This window comes from Oryzias latipes, chromosome 24 (genome assembly GCF_053564925.1).
Source record: "Oryzias latipes strain Hd-rR chromosome 24, Olatipes_Hd-rR_3.1".
Classification (NCBI taxonomy): domain Eukaryota; kingdom Metazoa; phylum Chordata; class Actinopteri; order Beloniformes; family Adrianichthyidae; genus Oryzias; species Oryzias latipes.
This window is the reverse complement of record NC_136260.1, coordinates 11,160,187-11,177,218: the sequence shown is the minus strand read 5'-3', so window position 1 is coordinate 11,177,218 and position 17,032 is coordinate 11,160,187. Positions and strand designations below refer to the sequence as shown.

The following is a 17,032-nucleotide window of genomic DNA, read 5'->3' as shown; positions in this document are numbered from 1 at the left end:
TGTATCGCCCCACCCGTATCTATGTCTTTTGAGGTCTCAGCTGAAGAATTGTCGGTCTTCTTACTATCCTCTACTTCATTACCTCCCTCTGCTGCTTGGCTGATCTTCTCGCTGTTTTCACTGAGGTCCTCCATCTCATATATGTCACTCTCTGGTGGTATTGTCTTTAGCCATTCATTTACAACCTCAGTAGGGGATGCATTGGGGAGAATGGATGGAACTAACTCATATTCATCTGCCTCCTTACTCTTTGGTCTGTAGTTGGTGTCGATTTCACTTACAGACTTTGATTCTGGAGGTTCTGCCGCCCCATCAGTCTCTTTGACGACCTCTAAACTGGACAGAGTTTGAGACATGTCACTTTCTTTTGACTCTGCTTGACGAATCAGCTGATTTTTACCTTCCAAAGGTTGCTTTGCATAATCACTCATTGCATTAGCTTGCTTTTTGTCCGATAAGTGTGATCCACTTATCCCTCTGACTTTTACCACTTCTGCCGGATTAGTGGAAGTAACAGTGGCAGCCGACACATTTGTCACTGTGGATCTCTTAGATTTAGCAGACAGATGTGAATGTACGCTAAGAGAACCTTTAGATTTTCTTTCACTTTTTTGACCTTCAGATGATTTCGATTTTTTTGAACGTCCTGAAGATTTAGACTTTAATGACATAGTTGTGGGAGACCTGTCTTCACTTTCTTCTATTGTTACAGCTGGGACTTCAGACTTGTGTGATTTTGCTGATTCGGTTGATTGGACACCATCCTTTATATTGTCTGTGTCTTCTTTATCTCTAGTGGTCTTCTTGTTGGAGGTGCCAGATCTGTTTGACTGCATGGTTTTTGAAGAAGTGTTTGACTCAACTGAAAGAACGCTTGGAGTCTTCTTTACATCATCATCTTCCTTGTTTTTCGTTTCCAAACCTTCTACATTTCTGGATCTTTTCGCATCATATGACAAGTTTGATTTTGTTGTTGTGGATGTTGCATTTGACTTTACAGATATTGGGCTCAGTGCTCTTTTGCAAGCATCCTCTCCTTTGTTTTCATCAACAGCATGGACAACTTGTTCAGGAGAAACATTAGAACCTTGGAGTTTGTTGCATTCATCTGAATGACTTGATTTAGCGGAATTCATGGAGGCTTTACTTAGAGCTCTGTTCATTTGCTCATCAGGCTTTTCTTGTCGTTGAGCATCAGAAATTTTTGATTTGCTGGACTTTGTAGAAAAACTCTTTTGGGTGGATTTTGTAGATGTAGAGGATTTTGCTGACACTATGCTTGTTGATCTCTCTTCTTCATTTGTAAAGTCTTCTGAAAGTTCTCCATGTGGAGTCACGTTCCTCGATGAAGCATAGTTAGAAGTTTTGTTTGTAGTCCCTGACATGTTGCTTGGGGACCTCTCTACTTCTTCAGTAGTCTGTTCTTCGTTGCTCACAGCTTGAAGCTTGCGGTATTTCGAAGATTTTCTTGAACCACTTGAGGTTACAGACATCACACTCTGCCCTCTTTCAACGGAATCTTCTGATCCAGTCAAAGCATCACTTGGTGCCCCTTTTGTTTTTTCTCCTATGGCACTTTCTTCAAGTAAACCCGCCTCCATTGACCTCTGAGACTGCACTGAGGTGTTTGACTTTTCTGAAGCACAATCATTAGCTGGTGCATCACTTTCTTTTAACCCTTTTGATTTGATAGACTTTTCTGATTGTGTGGATTTGGAAGACAGTGTTTTTGTGGATCTAGCTGACAACGTGCTTGGCGTTCTCGCCATAGTTTTCTCTTTTTTATCCACAGCCAAGTCATCAGTGGCAAGTTCTTTGTGCTTCTTGGATTTTTTAGACAAACGAGACTGGTCTGATTTGACTGATGTGCAAATTTTTTCTTCATCACAGTCATTGCTTTCGCTCTCGAGGTTTTGTGAAGCCACAGTGTCCGAACATTTGGAAAGCTTTGATCTTGCAGAAATGTTTGACCTGTTGGTTAGGGTTGACAGTGAGCTCATTCTATCTTCATTGTCTGCATCAGTAGCTTCAGTTTCATGTCCGGACTGTTGATTGGAGGCTTTTGATTTCTTAGCTTCAGAAAAATTTGACTTTGCTGAGCTGGCTGATAAAGAGCTTGCAGATCTTGTCATGTCATCAGAATCAGAAGCACTTCCTTCAGCTGGAGATGCTGAGACCTTTGACTTCTTGGATTTTTTAGAAGTTCTTGATTTTTTAGAGGATGTACTCTTTGCTCTGTCTTGACTTTCTTCCTCATATCTCTCGTCTGGAGTGTTGTGAACAGAGCTTCCAGACATATTAGATTTCACAGATATTGCTGAACCTTGGGACCTTGGCCGACTGTTTTCCTTATTTGGGAAATCAGATTCACATTTTGATCGACTTGATCTTGCAGATGTATTTGACTTCACTGACCTATTTCCAAGATCTTCTTCCTCATGCTGTTTTTCAGTTGCATCTTCAGTGTTAAGTTCACAGGAAATGGAGACTTCAGAGTTCTTGGACACTGCAGAAACATTGGACTCAATTGATTTAGATCGCTCTGACATGTTACTTAAGGTTCTACTTTCCTTCTCCTTCTCATCAGGTGTGTGTCTTTTGGCTGAATCATCCATTCCTTTAGACTCATTAGATTTTGTAGACCTGGTTGATTTGACCGACAGTGCACTCTGTGTTCTCTCTGCACTGTCCTCATGAGTTCCAGCAGCACAAGACTTTCTGGATCTCTCAGTCACGTGGGACTGGACTGATTTGTTCGATGTGCAAGAAGATGCTCTTTCCTCACTCACTATGTTGTCTCCATCAGTGTTCACTTCTTCAGAAACATTCGATCTTTTAGACGCAGTAGAAATTTTTGATTTAGCAGACTTTCCAGATTTGATTGATAGATTGGTTTGTGCTCTGTCTGCTTGTTCTTCACAATCAGTTGGGCTCTCCACATCCGAACATTGTGGTCTGTTTGACTGAACAGAATTCTCTGAATTATTAGATTGAACTGAAATTGCACTCCCTGTCCTCTCCTGATCTTTGCTATCTACTGTAGAAGCTCTTGCAGACTGAGGCTCTGAGTCTTTTGAGTGTACAGACTTTTCGGAAGTAGACGACTTTGTTGATTTAGCTGATAAAGCACTTGAGGTTTTCTTTCCATGACTTCCAGACATTTCTGAGATGTTTGAATGGACAGATTTGGTTGAAACTGCACTTCCTGCTCTTTCTACTTCCAGCTCTTTGAAGGTTTCTTCACTGGAGACAATGTCAGAACCAACGGGCACGTCAGTGGTACAATTTGATTCATTTGCAGATATGTTTGAGTCAAATGACTGAGCTGACGGCAGTCTTCCTTCACTCCCTCCCCGAACAATTCTTTTGTCAGGATGGTCCACTCCATCTTCTGAGCAAACTTCATAAACATCTGTAGCAGCGTTTAGTGTCGCTGACTTTCCTGATAACTCACTGAGAGCTCTCTCTACAGGCAGGTCATCATCAGATGCTTCCTTCTCTGTTGGACAATCTTGACCATTTGTTCCCTCTAGATTTTCACCACGTTTTTCATCAGGGATTTTGCCTGAACAGTTTTCAGAAGCTTTTGATTTGACTGATTTAGTTGAACCACGTGATCTTGCTGATTTGGATGACCTGGCACTATTTGCTGTCTCTGCAGAATTTATGGACATTTCTGAGAAACTTGACTCCTCTGATTTGGCTGACATATCACTTGGAGGTCTTTCATTAACGTCTTCTTTAGAACTCTGCTTACTGGTAACAGACTCTTCATCAGGAGGAACACCTACTCGACTTTCTGGTGTTTTTGATTTTTTAGAAACACTTGATTTAACTGACTGCACAGATGCAGACCTAACATGTTCGCTGCCACTCCCTCCTTTGATATTTCTCTCATCAAGATTGTCTACACCTCCTTCCAGACAGGTTTCAGAAATGTTGGATTTCTTAGATGTTGTGGAAACTTTTGACATTGTGGATTTTGCTGATCTGACAGACAAAATGCTGGGAGGTCTATTTTCATGATCACTGTCAGACACGTTTTCCTTCACATCACTTTCTTCAAGTTTGTGACTTTTTGCAGATTTAACCGATTTTCCTGATTTGGCAGACAGGACGCTCTTGGCTCTTTCTTGACTCTCATCTGGATCCTCTTGTGTTCCAGCTTTTATGCCATTTTCAACACTGAGGACTTCAGATTTGACTGACTTTGCTGATTTAGCTGACAAAGCACTTTGTGGTCTTTTCTCAGATTTTTTTGAGGCAGAAGACTGTTTGGATCTGGAAGATTTACTGCTTGATGGTCTTACTTCATTTGATTCTCTGGTATTTTTAACATCAGGAGTTTCTCTGGAATCATCATTTTGACATTTTGACTTGTTTGATCTTACAGAAACATCAGAGACAACTGAATGACTTGACAACGGTCTCTGTTCATCCTCTCCGTCAACAATACTATCCTCATTTCCCAAGCAAATGTCAGAAACATTTGTTTTCTGGGATGTCAAGGAAGTGTGGGATTTTTCTGATCTGACAGACAGATTACTTGGAATTCTCTCCACGTGTTTTTTACATTCAGACATGTGTTTTTCTGCTACAAGATCTCCTTCTCTTGATTCTGTGGAGATGACTGACACTCCACTCTGTGGTCTCTCTGGTGCTTCTTCTTTAGATGTTTTGTCACCAAAATTTTCTGTATTTGACTTGTTAGACTTCATGGAAGTACATGACTTTGCTGATTTACTTGACAGAGCACTTGATGCTCTTTGTGTATGGGATTGGACTGAGTTGACTGAAATACTGCTTGAGCTGCTGTCTTCAGTATGTACTCTATTTTCATCCAGAGAAATCTCAGTATTTTCATTAGGAGGACATCCAGAGCAGTTTGATCTCTTCGATGTTGCAGACAATGAGCTCAATGATCTTTGGATCTCTCCATCAAATAGAGTTTCATGAGAGTTATCCCCATGGGTATCACTTTTTTGAACTGGAGTTACCTTTGATTGAAACAGAGAACCTGCTGTTCTTTCCTCTGAATTGTTTGACATTTTCGTAACTTCCCTTGGTTCTTCAACATCTCCATTTTCAACACTGTCATCATCTTTGTGCTCAAGGATTTCAGCTGTTTGAGGTCTTTCTGATTTTGTAGATTTATTTGACACAATAGACTTCACTGATTGGGTTGAATGTGTGCTTTGTGGTCTTTCTTGGTTTGTGTTTTCAGAATTTGCATCATGAGACTCCGCATCTGCACTTTTGGCAGAAGCATTAGACTTAACCGACATCACACTGGTGGTTCTCACAGTTGTTGCTTCGAAATCTGTAGATTTTTGAAGTGGTGCAGATGAGTTTGACCCAACAGACTGTGCACCTTGTGTTCTTTTGTTTTCCAACTTTGGAGAAAAATAGCCTTCCTCTGATATCCTGCTTTGTACATTCGGATCACTCTCTTTTTCTTCTGCTGAGCTCTGACTGCTTTCTTCTTCAGATGTCTCATATGCTATGTGTTTCAATTCTGCAGAAACGCTTGATATAGCAGACATGGTACTGGGTGTCCGCTGCTCCAAATCCTCATCAGCTGGCCTTTCACTCGGGACAGACGATATTCTTGATCCTTTAGACTTGGTCGACACTTTGGATGACACAGAACTCAATGGTCTTCTCTCTTTTCCATTTTCTTCAGGCTTGAGATATTCCTGTGATTGCTCCAACTTTATGGAACGTTCTCCCTTGACAGATTTTACAGACTGGGTGCTGGGTGATCGCTCTTGTGAAGCTTTTACATCAGCTGTTCGTTGGCCTTTGGTGGCAACATCCAAAACACCACATGTGGAATTGGTAGAGGCATCTGAATAACATAACATGGCACTTTTAGACCTTCTCCCCTGATTTTCCCTGCACGCTGCATTCTCTGTGTTTTCTGATGTGTTAGAGGCAGGTGATTTAACAGACATGGCACTTATTAGTATCCCACGTTCTTCCTCCGCTTGATTTATATTTTGTTCATTTCTTTCATTGGGATGACCTGCAGGTACTTCACACTGACAGATCTGGTAGAGGTCGGGATTATTTGACGTAATAGAGCCTCCTGAAGATCTAGATGCTTGTTTTTTGAAATTTACTTCCGAGTTGCTCTTCTGAGAAGCTCTTGAAGTTCTCTGAGAGGCTCCTTCCCCTTCATCACTGACAGTGCAGTACTCCACAGTTTCAGCTGCCTGAGTTATGCTCTTTATACAAGTTTCTTTCTCAATAACCTGCTCTGTTAGCTCTTCACTTGATCTTGACATGGACTGCATTTCAACTATCGTCTTCCTAGAGACCACAGCGTATGAGGATGCACTTGAGCTTGAAGAGTGAACACAGCGATTTGCACCGTGTGTGTCAGGTACGTTTTCCCAAATGTCATAATCCCGGAAGTGACTGAAGCATTGAGGACAGTGAGGTTCCTCTGCATGTCTCTGATAGGACCGACTGACCCAAGCTTCTTCGGCAGAGATGGTTTCAGATTCTGAAAAGCTTCTATCACTAACCTGGGCAAAGTAGGCGTTACTGTGTCCTTGCTTGAACTCACAGGTCCCACCTGAGGTCTTCTTTACTTTTGTGGACCAGTGTAATGTTTCGTCGTTTTGTAATCTAAAGCGTACTTTCATCTCCATGGACAAACTACCATCTTTATTGATGCGGACGCGTTTCTTTATGTCATCATCCTTCATGTTGTTGTCGGTGGGGGGGCAGGAACCAACAAGGTCCGGGGAATCTGCACTATCTGGGACGGGCTTCTCAGGTGACTGCTTGGTTCCTTTCTTGACAGATTCTGCTTCTAGAGAGATGACATTTTTCTCAGCAGCAATTCCTTGGTAGATTAAAAACAAAAACAAATAAGTATTATTTATTTTAAAGGCAACACTTGAGGTTGAAACCTAAAATTTAGATCATGCCTACTTTTGTGTCCATCAGTGGAGTCAGTGTAATGGGACTTCATGCCCAGCTTTGGAAGTTTGTCCGTCAGTGAAGGATGAGTAGGCTCCCTGCCCACGCAGACAAGTAGACCCGGGCACTGCAGAAGACTCTGAATACTGTCGATCTGAAACACAACACCAAAAACCTTTAGTTACAGATTGTTCAAAAAGGAAAAGGCATTTTTTTCCTTCCCCCCGCCATCAAGAAGATCACATCCCACTGTGAGCATTGCATAATGGAATCATGATGATGCATGACTTTGAAAAATCACACATTTCTGTGACTGTGACAGCTTTTATTTGCAGTAAACACTATCCTTCTGTATTGTTCAACCCTGGAGAACCGAAGAACAATTTTCTTGTGGGTTTTTTCACTTATGTTGATTTGATTTTTTTTTTTTATTTGTTTGTTCGTTTTGGGCAGCAGCAATTACACATAGCCATAAACATAATATTAGAAAAAAATACAATTAAATGTAAAGAAAAAATTTTAAAAAATTAAAAAAAAATCAGTGGGAAAATTTGAGCCCATGGGTTCTCCAGGAGGCAGTCATGACAACATTAATTTCAACAAGATCTTTAGTAGGTTAAGCAAAGATAAGTGAAAAAAAAAAAATAGAATTGCTAAAATCTTCTAATAGAATACTTTCTTTTTGATCCCCATTTAGCAACATGCTAGAGCAAATTATTTTACATCATTTTACCACTTCAAATTAGAGTTCTAGTGTTCTCTAACATTTGCTATAAAAGTAAAATGGTAACAACAAAAAGCTACAAATAAATATGCTGTTATTTAGAGGGTTTAGTTTCTCCTTTGAGCTGAAATATGGGTCACAATAGGGGGACTTGCAATGAGTCAGGAAGAGATGAATGTATTCTAATCCTGGATCATCACTGAGCATGACGGTGAACTCATGCAGGGATGGACAACATCTGCAGATAATAGCATTGCTCAGCAATATTACCAGCTGTTTAAGTAAAGGGGTTTGCTGCAGTATAAACCGGAAACATTGCGTTAAAAAAACACATTCATTTAACATTATTGTTCCAGTTTATTTGATGCAGTTAGTATCTAAAGTTTTGCATAAAAGCAAACACAGAGTATCTTGAGTCACAGATGATTAGCCTGAAAGGAACAGCTGCTTATCAGTTGGTGAGCGCCTTTCTCCTAAATTGTCCATTCATGGCCCATCAGAGTCAATACTTGGGTAACATTGTAACAAAGCTGTCTTATGCGCTCCAGAAATAAAGTTTCAACTGTCAAAGTTGTAGCAACTTATTTTGTCTATCAACAAAACTAAAATATTGATAGAAAATCAAACCAAAAAAATAGAATTCGGCTGACATTTTTTATCATTCAAAAAATTGTCACAAATTAAAAGATATATCCATTTATGTAGGCTTGATAGTGTTATTAGAATGGACTTATTGTAAATACAAGGTGGTATTTAATAACATTTAGTTTAGATTTTTTAATACTCACTACTCTTTTTTTTGTTGACAGCTGTAAAAACACTAAAAACAGGAACTTGAGAATATTGAGTTTGATGATTTTATTGTGCCCATGTGCAGTTCATTTGGATGACAGTGCACTTTTGGATATCGACTCCACTGCTGTAAAAAGCAGATGAATGGTTTCAAATGTGGTCACGCCGAGCCTGTAGTTCAGGATAATTAATTGCCACTCTGGAAGACACCTTTTCTGTGACACCACTGGTATCAAACGCAGAGGAAATTTCAACATTGACCTGTTTCTGCTCTCTCAAAAATAGCCCTGATTTGACCAAGATTAATGTGGCTCAGAGAGGCAGAATCTGAATGTGAGGGTAAAGGAATATCCCTGTTTTATTCCCTAATGCACAATGGTGGAAGGAAAACCTTCCTCCTGCACAGACTAAATCACTGAGAGCAGGCTGAGTAAAAAAAAACATTTTCTTTAATTGTTTGGTATATTAAATAATTTGGCTCATTGCAATACTAAAATGAAAAAGTCTTTCCTCTTTTTTTCCTTTACTAGGTCTGATTTTATTCCAAACTCGCCTCGGCCCTTTTCCAATAAATCAAATATCATTTATTTTTCTGTCCTGAAAACATTTACTTCTTCTAGTACAATTACTGATGCAATTTCAATTTCTACATAAGGCAACAACAACAACAATAACACAAAAGTGCAAATCTGGTTTAACAAAATATTGCTTTGTTTAAAAAAAAAGTTGAATTTTAAATATATAAATTATCATAAACACAAAGATCTTAAACACTTTCAAATATCATATATTGTGTTCTTGAAAAAAAAATCCTCATAATTTAATTTAACACCAGAAATATGTTTTTTTTTTCTTTGTGAAAAATTATATATTATCTTATCAGATCAATGCAGCACCATCTTTTAACTTCTGACTGTTATTCTGTACTTGTCCAAACTTTGGCTAAAAAAATAATCAGAAACTTTTTGTAAAGCATATGTCTAAGTGCTTCTGTCTCTAAGTAAAAAATCTAGAAAAAAACCAAATTGATTGACTTTTGAAAATGCATTTATATTTATCCTGATGTCCATTTTCTTTATTCTAAAGCAAAGCGTCCCAGAATTCAGTTTGTTTTTCCAGCCATGGTGTGGTCACTAGAGGCCTCCCTTTCTCTCCAGGCCACTGTCCTTGGTATGTCATCAATGCATGACAACTCTTTTACATCAGATTCTACTCTAATTAAGGCCAAATGATAGGCTCCAGCTATTTTAAGTCACACAAACTGCAAAAACATAGAATTACAACATTTAACTTTAAATCCTGGACCCACCTTTTGGCCTTCTGGAGTGTACAGCTTCTTGATGTTGAAGTGCATGAGCTCAGAAATTTCTTCCAAGAAAAGGCCAAAGCTGCGCAGACTTCTGCGGTGCAAAATGATTGTCTTCTTGACTGACGGATCGCTGCTTTTCACCAGCACCACTCTCTTGTTGTGCCTGTGATGGAAGATGTGGCATTCCTGATCTACAGGGGCCTCTTCGGGTCTCCCCGGTGCTCTAAGGACGTACTGATGTGGGTGATATTTGTGGTACGATGGGTGAGTCTGATGGAAATCTGATAGATGTGTCTCCTCCTCTTCCAGGGCTTCGGCATGTCTGTACTCACTGCAAAAGCAGCATTCATCTGTGTGGTCGTGATGGACCACCGAGCCATGCTGGGGGATTCTGGGTAAATGGGTGGTATGATGCTTGAATGGGGGAGAAGATTTGTGGGAGCCCTTTCCACCTATGGCATTGAAGCACTGAAAGTTGTGTTTATGAGAGGACATTTTGGATGGTTTGGGTGGATTTGCTTAGGATCTCAGCTCCGCAAAAGAAAATAACAGCTGAAATGCAGCATACAATAACAGAAGACTGTCATGTTTTTCTGGCGCTGCCTGGAAAAGGGCCCTGAAGGAAACATCTCTATGACTCTTGTTCATCCAAAACTGGAAGAAAAAGATGGGGGGGAAAAAATAACTATTATTGTTTCCTGCTAATCCATCATTTCTGAACATGACCACCACGATAACTAGTTATTCTAACCACAAAAGAAGGGAGTTGGATGCGCTCACATCATCAATAATTAAACTGGTTTGTAATAATGAATCTACTGAGCAGATGTGACATCTCAAAGTGGTAAACACACAACATGGTGGTTATTTACAGCATGTACTGACTGCTGTCAAGATCAAAGAGTAAATGAAGGCAGGGATAATGAGGATAAAGCCACAAATAAATCTGGCACGTTGCTTTAAATAACAAGCTTAAGTTCCCAAGCAGCAAAAGTGGACATTACCTCGGTTATCGTCTTTGTCATTGACAAAAACACTATGTCGGCTCCTTCTCTTGCAATTACAGGAAGAGGATTACCTACAGAAGGCCAAAATATCTCCAATAAGAAAAACGAATACTTAACGTGACAAAACAATGACAAATGACTGTTCATTGTTTCCTGATAAGAAGGGATGCACACCAAAAGCTGCAAATTCTGGAAACGATAAATAGAGTAAGCTTGACTGACAAATAAAAGGTTTGGGCTTTCATCTTTCTTTTATTATTAGAAATGTTGCAGACATTATATAAAGACCAAGAAATGTTACTCATAACTGAGTGTATTTGTTGATAAATTTACATGGATTCATAAATTTGAGCACACACACGTGTCACATTAACAATCTGTCTTTGAACAGATGTTACATTTTCGAAGATAAATCTTAAAATCATTATTTGACTTATGACTTGTTGCTACGGTGACACAGCATTAGGCACCTTTTTTACACAAACAACTGCTAATTTGAGAAACAGATAAAAAGCATGAAACATTTGAACCATTTCTTAAAGTCAATTTTTTAAAATTGCAATAAAAAATGCAAACCTTGCCACTTCAACTAGAAAACACTAAGAATTGTTACTAGTGACAGTTCAAATAAGAAAAAAGAACTTGCATGAGGGCCTGAGAGAAGATTGACATTTTTTGTTATCTCCAAAAACACCTTTTTGTGTTTAATTTCAGAAATTGGATGCCTTTTATAAAAATGGAAGATTTATAAGTTGTCAATCCACAACATGTATGGAATTAAAAGAATACTTACATTAATGAAGAGTGTGATCCAAAAAATAAAGCAAAATATTCGCAAATGTTACGAATGAGATCCGAATATCAAAAATGAAACTACAGCTAATGCAAGCAGTGAAACTGGAAGCTGGTGCCACAGCTTTCCTGCAGAAGTGGCCTATACCTGCTAATCAGATGCACAAGAGGCTAAGGATAGACTGAAAAGCCTTGCTAATCACTCTGAGATGGGGCTGCAATCTGCTGAGGCTTTGGACACATGACTTGGACCTTTGCATTGCATAAAGAGAGTTAAACTGTCTTTTGGAAGCTTCTGCACGCTCACCAAAAGTTCATGACTGAGCATAGGTTTTTTTTTCTTTAGCACCCTTTTTCAGTAATCAGGGTTGCCGAAAACACACAAACACACCCACAAATTACACCAATGGATGTTCAGTGCTGCAGCATCCTTTAATGCACACGTCACCTGGAAATCAAACTAGACCACTGACACCAGATGTGTGGCTGACCTTAAGGGTTTATATATATAATTTACTAAAGAAGGGAACTTAAAGAGATGAAGTGACTAAGCATTGTGGATATCTTTTGACTTTCATTTCTGCATGAAGTCAGGAGATTTTGGATTTTTTTCAGGTTTCTGACCTTATGATCTAATGGCAACAGCTGCTTATGACCTTGCTATAAATTATAATGGGGATTATTAAAAAACGTGTAAAAAAATGTGTGACCAGTCTATTTTGGAGAACATGGTGAAGACATTTCTGGACATTTCCAATTTCCTTTCCAATAATTTTTGGTGTTTGTATTTTTAAACGACAACCGAGCCCTTAAATATTAAAGAAGCCTTGTTTTTTTTTTACTTTTGGAGAACTCTAGAGTAAAATACATCTATGTATGCACGGGGAAATCCATGCAAATGCAACACAAAGGACCCTTATGCACGTTGCACAAAGTTTCCAAAAATTATGTCACATGTTAATGAACATGAAGCCCTAGTTGAGTGAACCTTCACCTGCCATCTGTCTAAGCAGCTTGACAGGTCAGAGCTAGGTGGAGCAGACTCTATAGGTTTAGCTAACAGGTAGACAAACCCCTTAGTCATGATGGTAAGCATGATAAGGAGGAGCCAATGAAGATGCTGTTTTAGCACAAGGGGCACCTTTTCCTTGGCGTAAGATAAAGGACGTTCAGGATTAAAACAAACTACTTACCTTTAATTTGTAGGAATTCCTAAATTTGGTGATGCCTCGCCCTTAATAACATCTCATTAAGAATAATTTCAATAACTGATAAAAGTTGTACAAAGACTGACTGCATTTTTACAAAAATATGTTAAATGGAAAAATAACAGTCATTTTTCTTTCTAAAATATAGTCCAAACAAAACAATTTCTACAAGTTTGAATTAAACGTTGTCTACTTACTTTAGAGACCTGTCAGCAGCCAAGTCTCTGGCATGTCAATGTAGTTTGGATCACAGCAGGATGCTCTAAAGCTCGACATTCCTCAAGCTTGCACGTTGGCTCTGATGCTGAGGCTTAGAGCTCCCTCCTCCCAAAAGCATTTAAAATATCATGACTAATTAATGGGACGCCTGCTGGTTTAAGTCACCAAGTAAATAAAGCGTACACCTAGGAGGTTGGGGCAAGGATAACTGGGCACTGTTTAAGGGAAGGACTTGGATGTTTAAATCCATTGATTGAAAAGAAGATAATCCTCTGAACTGAAATAGTTGCAGAAAAGACGTTTATAATGCATATCTTCAATTTTAGAAAGAAACCATCAAAACTTGTAATTGTTTACAATATTCTGATTTGCATGAAAATGCTTCAGGTTGACAGTAAAAACAATTATAAACAGTATATGTCCCTTGGGTGCTGGCCTCCTGGGCCCTGCAGCCCTCTCTTCCCGCAGGGAGAGGGATCCCTGAGTTCTCTGGCAAGTCCAAGAGCCGGGGATCACATCACACCTGAGCCGGGGGTGTCCGTGTCCCTGTGGTATGGGTTCTAATCCTTGCCCCTGAGCGCTGGGCCTCGCAAAATTTCCAACTGTGGGCGAGCCTGTTCGGGCCATGTTTACAACACTGCTTTTGGACGCCCTCTTCTCCTGGGTGTCCTCCTCCTGGGCGGAGATGGCTGGCCCCTGCCTTGCTCCTTCCTGGACCAACCGTGGGCCGGGTGAGTGGCTGCCAGGAGCGTGGGGCGGGTCTCCCTTGGGGGGTCCTGGCTCTTACCTGGGATTGGGGTGGAGGGATGCCCAGAACTCCTGGGTGGTGGTGAGGTGCTCGTCTGGGGCTGTGGGTGCTCCTCTGTGGCGGGGCCCCACGTTGGGCCGGCGCAGGCCTGCTCTCCTGGTTGGGCTGGAGCTTGCACTCTCTGTCCCCCCATGCCTCCCTGCTCTCTGGCTTTAGGGACCCCCGTGGCGGTCCTGCTGGCCCTGGCCTGCGTGGAGGACACATTCACCCGGGGGGGGGGGGGGGGGGGGGGGGGGGGGGTTCTGGGAGTTCTGGCTGCCGCTGCTGCTGCGGCGGGGGTCTTGGTGTGGGGATGGCTGGGCGCTCTCCCTCCTTCTTTTTACATTACATCATTTATTTTGGAAGAACACAAACACTCACTTGAGCACAGGTGTTAGCTCACCTTCACTGTGATATGGGTGTGATTGAATGAAATATTTTACACCAGTTGGTTTGAATGCATAAGTATGCGTGTGTGAACAATATTTGTACTGTGTACATGTTGACATGTGAACATTTTTAGAGCCAAGAGGTACGTTTGTGGCATTTGAGTGTGTGTGTGGACTGGCCCCACCCTTATAGACTTGTATTACATCTGAACCTCACCATCCAGCAACTTGTTGCTTTATGCTGCTTCATGCCCCACCCCCACCCCCACCCCCCCGCCCCCTTCTTCTATAATTAACCGATGTTCTCTAACATCCCTCTCTCTTCTTCCCTCCTTTCCTTTTCTGTCCGGTCCAACACAAACGATTTTCAAATATGATTAAATTGAATAAAGTTTGACCTCGATTACAAAATGGGTTTATTCAGACATACCTCTGGTTTGTCAGAAAATTCATAACCACTGTTGTTAAAGTAAAATATGTCCAACACAAGAGGCCCTCAGTTCTCATTTGTTTGCCCAGCTGTTGGATAGGACAAGTTAAAGAAAAAAAAAGAATTTTTTTTTTCTTTTTTTTAAAAGAGAATCAAATCCAACAAAGTTTGTAAATTCTCCTTAATTCAGAATATCAAAGCTGTAAACTCAATAAAACAGGCTTTAAACTACAGTTTTCTCAGTTTTCTCTGTTCAAACCTTTTAGCTACATTCACACCACCATTGATGCGTAATTAAGCGACCACGTTCAATGGAAAATCTATGTAAACCAGGTAAATGTGTTTTTCCGGCTTACGTGCTTAAAATTCTTGCAGTCGTAGCAACGCACATTTGTAAGATAATGGAGCAAGATTCCAGAGATTTGCAGCGCTTCGATATTTTGGTGGACATCCACTAAATAGTAGATAAAGAAAGAGTAGAAGAAGCCCTTCCCTGTTTGTCCAGTGTGAACAGTGTAGACTTAACGCACATGTCTGGTGTGTTCGCAGAGTTTCTGTCAGTCACAGACAAGTATGAACGCTCCCAGCTTATTCTTTTGTTCAAGAAAAAATGATTCAGTCTTCAACTTTGAACAATCCCATCACAACAACTTGCTTTTCTCTTTTGTGGGTGTTGTGAGATGGATGACTCATAAGTTACTCAATTTGATATCAAACTATTTATTACATAACAGTATTAGTGTTAAAAATATATCTAAAGGTATTTGTTTTAAAATCTTTGGGAGTAAGAAAAACATAGTTGAAAGTGTATTCTTACACAGGTCAATCTGGACAATGAAACCGTCGCAATCCCATGACTAGACAGGTTTTAGCACTGTTCCCCTTTTAATCTTCAGCTGGAACAGTTCATGAAAAGTGTGCACTTACATTTAAGGTTTGCATTGATTTGCATGTATTCAATAGCTCTCTATTAACAATTGAAGTGTACTTTGAAAAAAAATTAATTCAAGTTGTTTAACTTATTTATAGATTGAAAGGAAGAGTGGCAGCAAATGACCTCACAATATTTGTTTTCAACCACTTTGTACTCACAAAATAGGTTTCACTCAGCCCGTCAGCCAAGACAATTACGGCTTATTTGCGTACATTTTACATTAAAAAATATGAAGCGTCAAGAATATGCGCGTAAAATACACAAATAAAATTGACTTTTAATTAAGCATAGTGGCATTTATTCTATGTGGAGACAATGTACAAAAGTCAGAAAAGAATATATGCAAAGTTTGTATAAAAAAACTTAAACTTGTCCTGTCCAACAGCTGAGCAAGCAGATCAGAGCTTGGGGCCTCTAGTGTTAGACATATTTTACTGTTACAATAGGGGGTTATGGATCTTCAGACAAACAGAGTGGATATTTTCTATAAACCCCTTTTGTATTTGAGGCTAAGCTTTATTTATGATAGTTATATTCATATGCATTCTTTGTTAGACTGGACGGAAAAGGAAAAGAGAGGTGGGATGTTAGAGATGGAGGACTGGGGGAGGTGAGGGGGGGGCAGTCGATAATACAGAGTCACACCATGAGAATGTATAAGAGTTTTATCAAATTAAATTTAACAAATGTTCAATGCGGAGAACGTGTGTAAAATATGTAAAGAATATGCATAAAGTACATAAAGAGAAGGTGCAAAAAACTTGACTTAAAATTAAGATGCACTTGACTCGGACCAGTGAACATGTGCAAAGTTTGTAAAGAATACTTCATATGCACAAAAGTAGACAAAACTTGTGACTAGAAAACTTTAAAGGGAATGTTTTTATGAATACTCGTCACATATTATGCAAATGAACGGCTGCTAAATGTGTTAAACAGTCAAGATGATCTTTTTTTTTAAATGAAAGACATCATCAGAAGTTGGATCAGAACCCACAACTTCCCGTAGGTTGGGATGCTGAACTATACTGAATAACCAAAGCCCTAAATTGTAGGTTTAAGAGTGCTGAAAGGAGTGAAATCTGATTTTAAAAACTAATACAAAATACAATGTCTATACACACAAAAACTTAGGTTTATAGTTCTGTATCTAATCTGCCAAAGGCTCCATCATCTTATTAAAATATTTACCAACTTTAAAAACAGCTATGTGAAGCTTTTAAAACTCTAGTGTCCTTCTTGTTTCACAAGCAAAAGCTGAAAATCTTACTCAATCCTAGTTTGATTCAATCTTAGCTCCTCTGGTTTTCATGTTATTTCCTTCTTTTGTTAAAGATTTGGGTTGGAAATAAAACCCACAATCATTCACATGTCCACTTTCTTTTTAGCAGCCTTTTTAATATGTTAAATGAAGTGCAACATTTTGTATTATTTTCCTCCAGTCAGAAGTCTGCATGTTATGATGCAGCAAAGAGGAAGAGTCCACAAAAATGCTTTGATTAGTTTGACCA

The 17,032-nt window shown here is 39.6% G+C and overlaps 1 protein-coding gene across 1 annotated transcript; it reads right to left on the bottom strand.

Annotated features, from left to right (window-relative positions):
* Positions 1–1,995: 1,995 nt before the first annotated feature.
* Positions 1,996–10,379, bottom strand: rp1l1b (rp1 like 1b). The gene is given in 4 exon segments (XM_020714664.3): positions 1,996–2,209; positions 2,211–6,853; positions 6,943–7,084; positions 9,756–10,379. Coding segments are annotated over 4 exon segments (5,361 nt in total). The 5' UTR covers positions 10,251–10,379; the 3' UTR covers positions 1,996–2,128.
* Between the last annotated feature and the right edge of the window lie 6,653 nt (positions 10,380–17,032).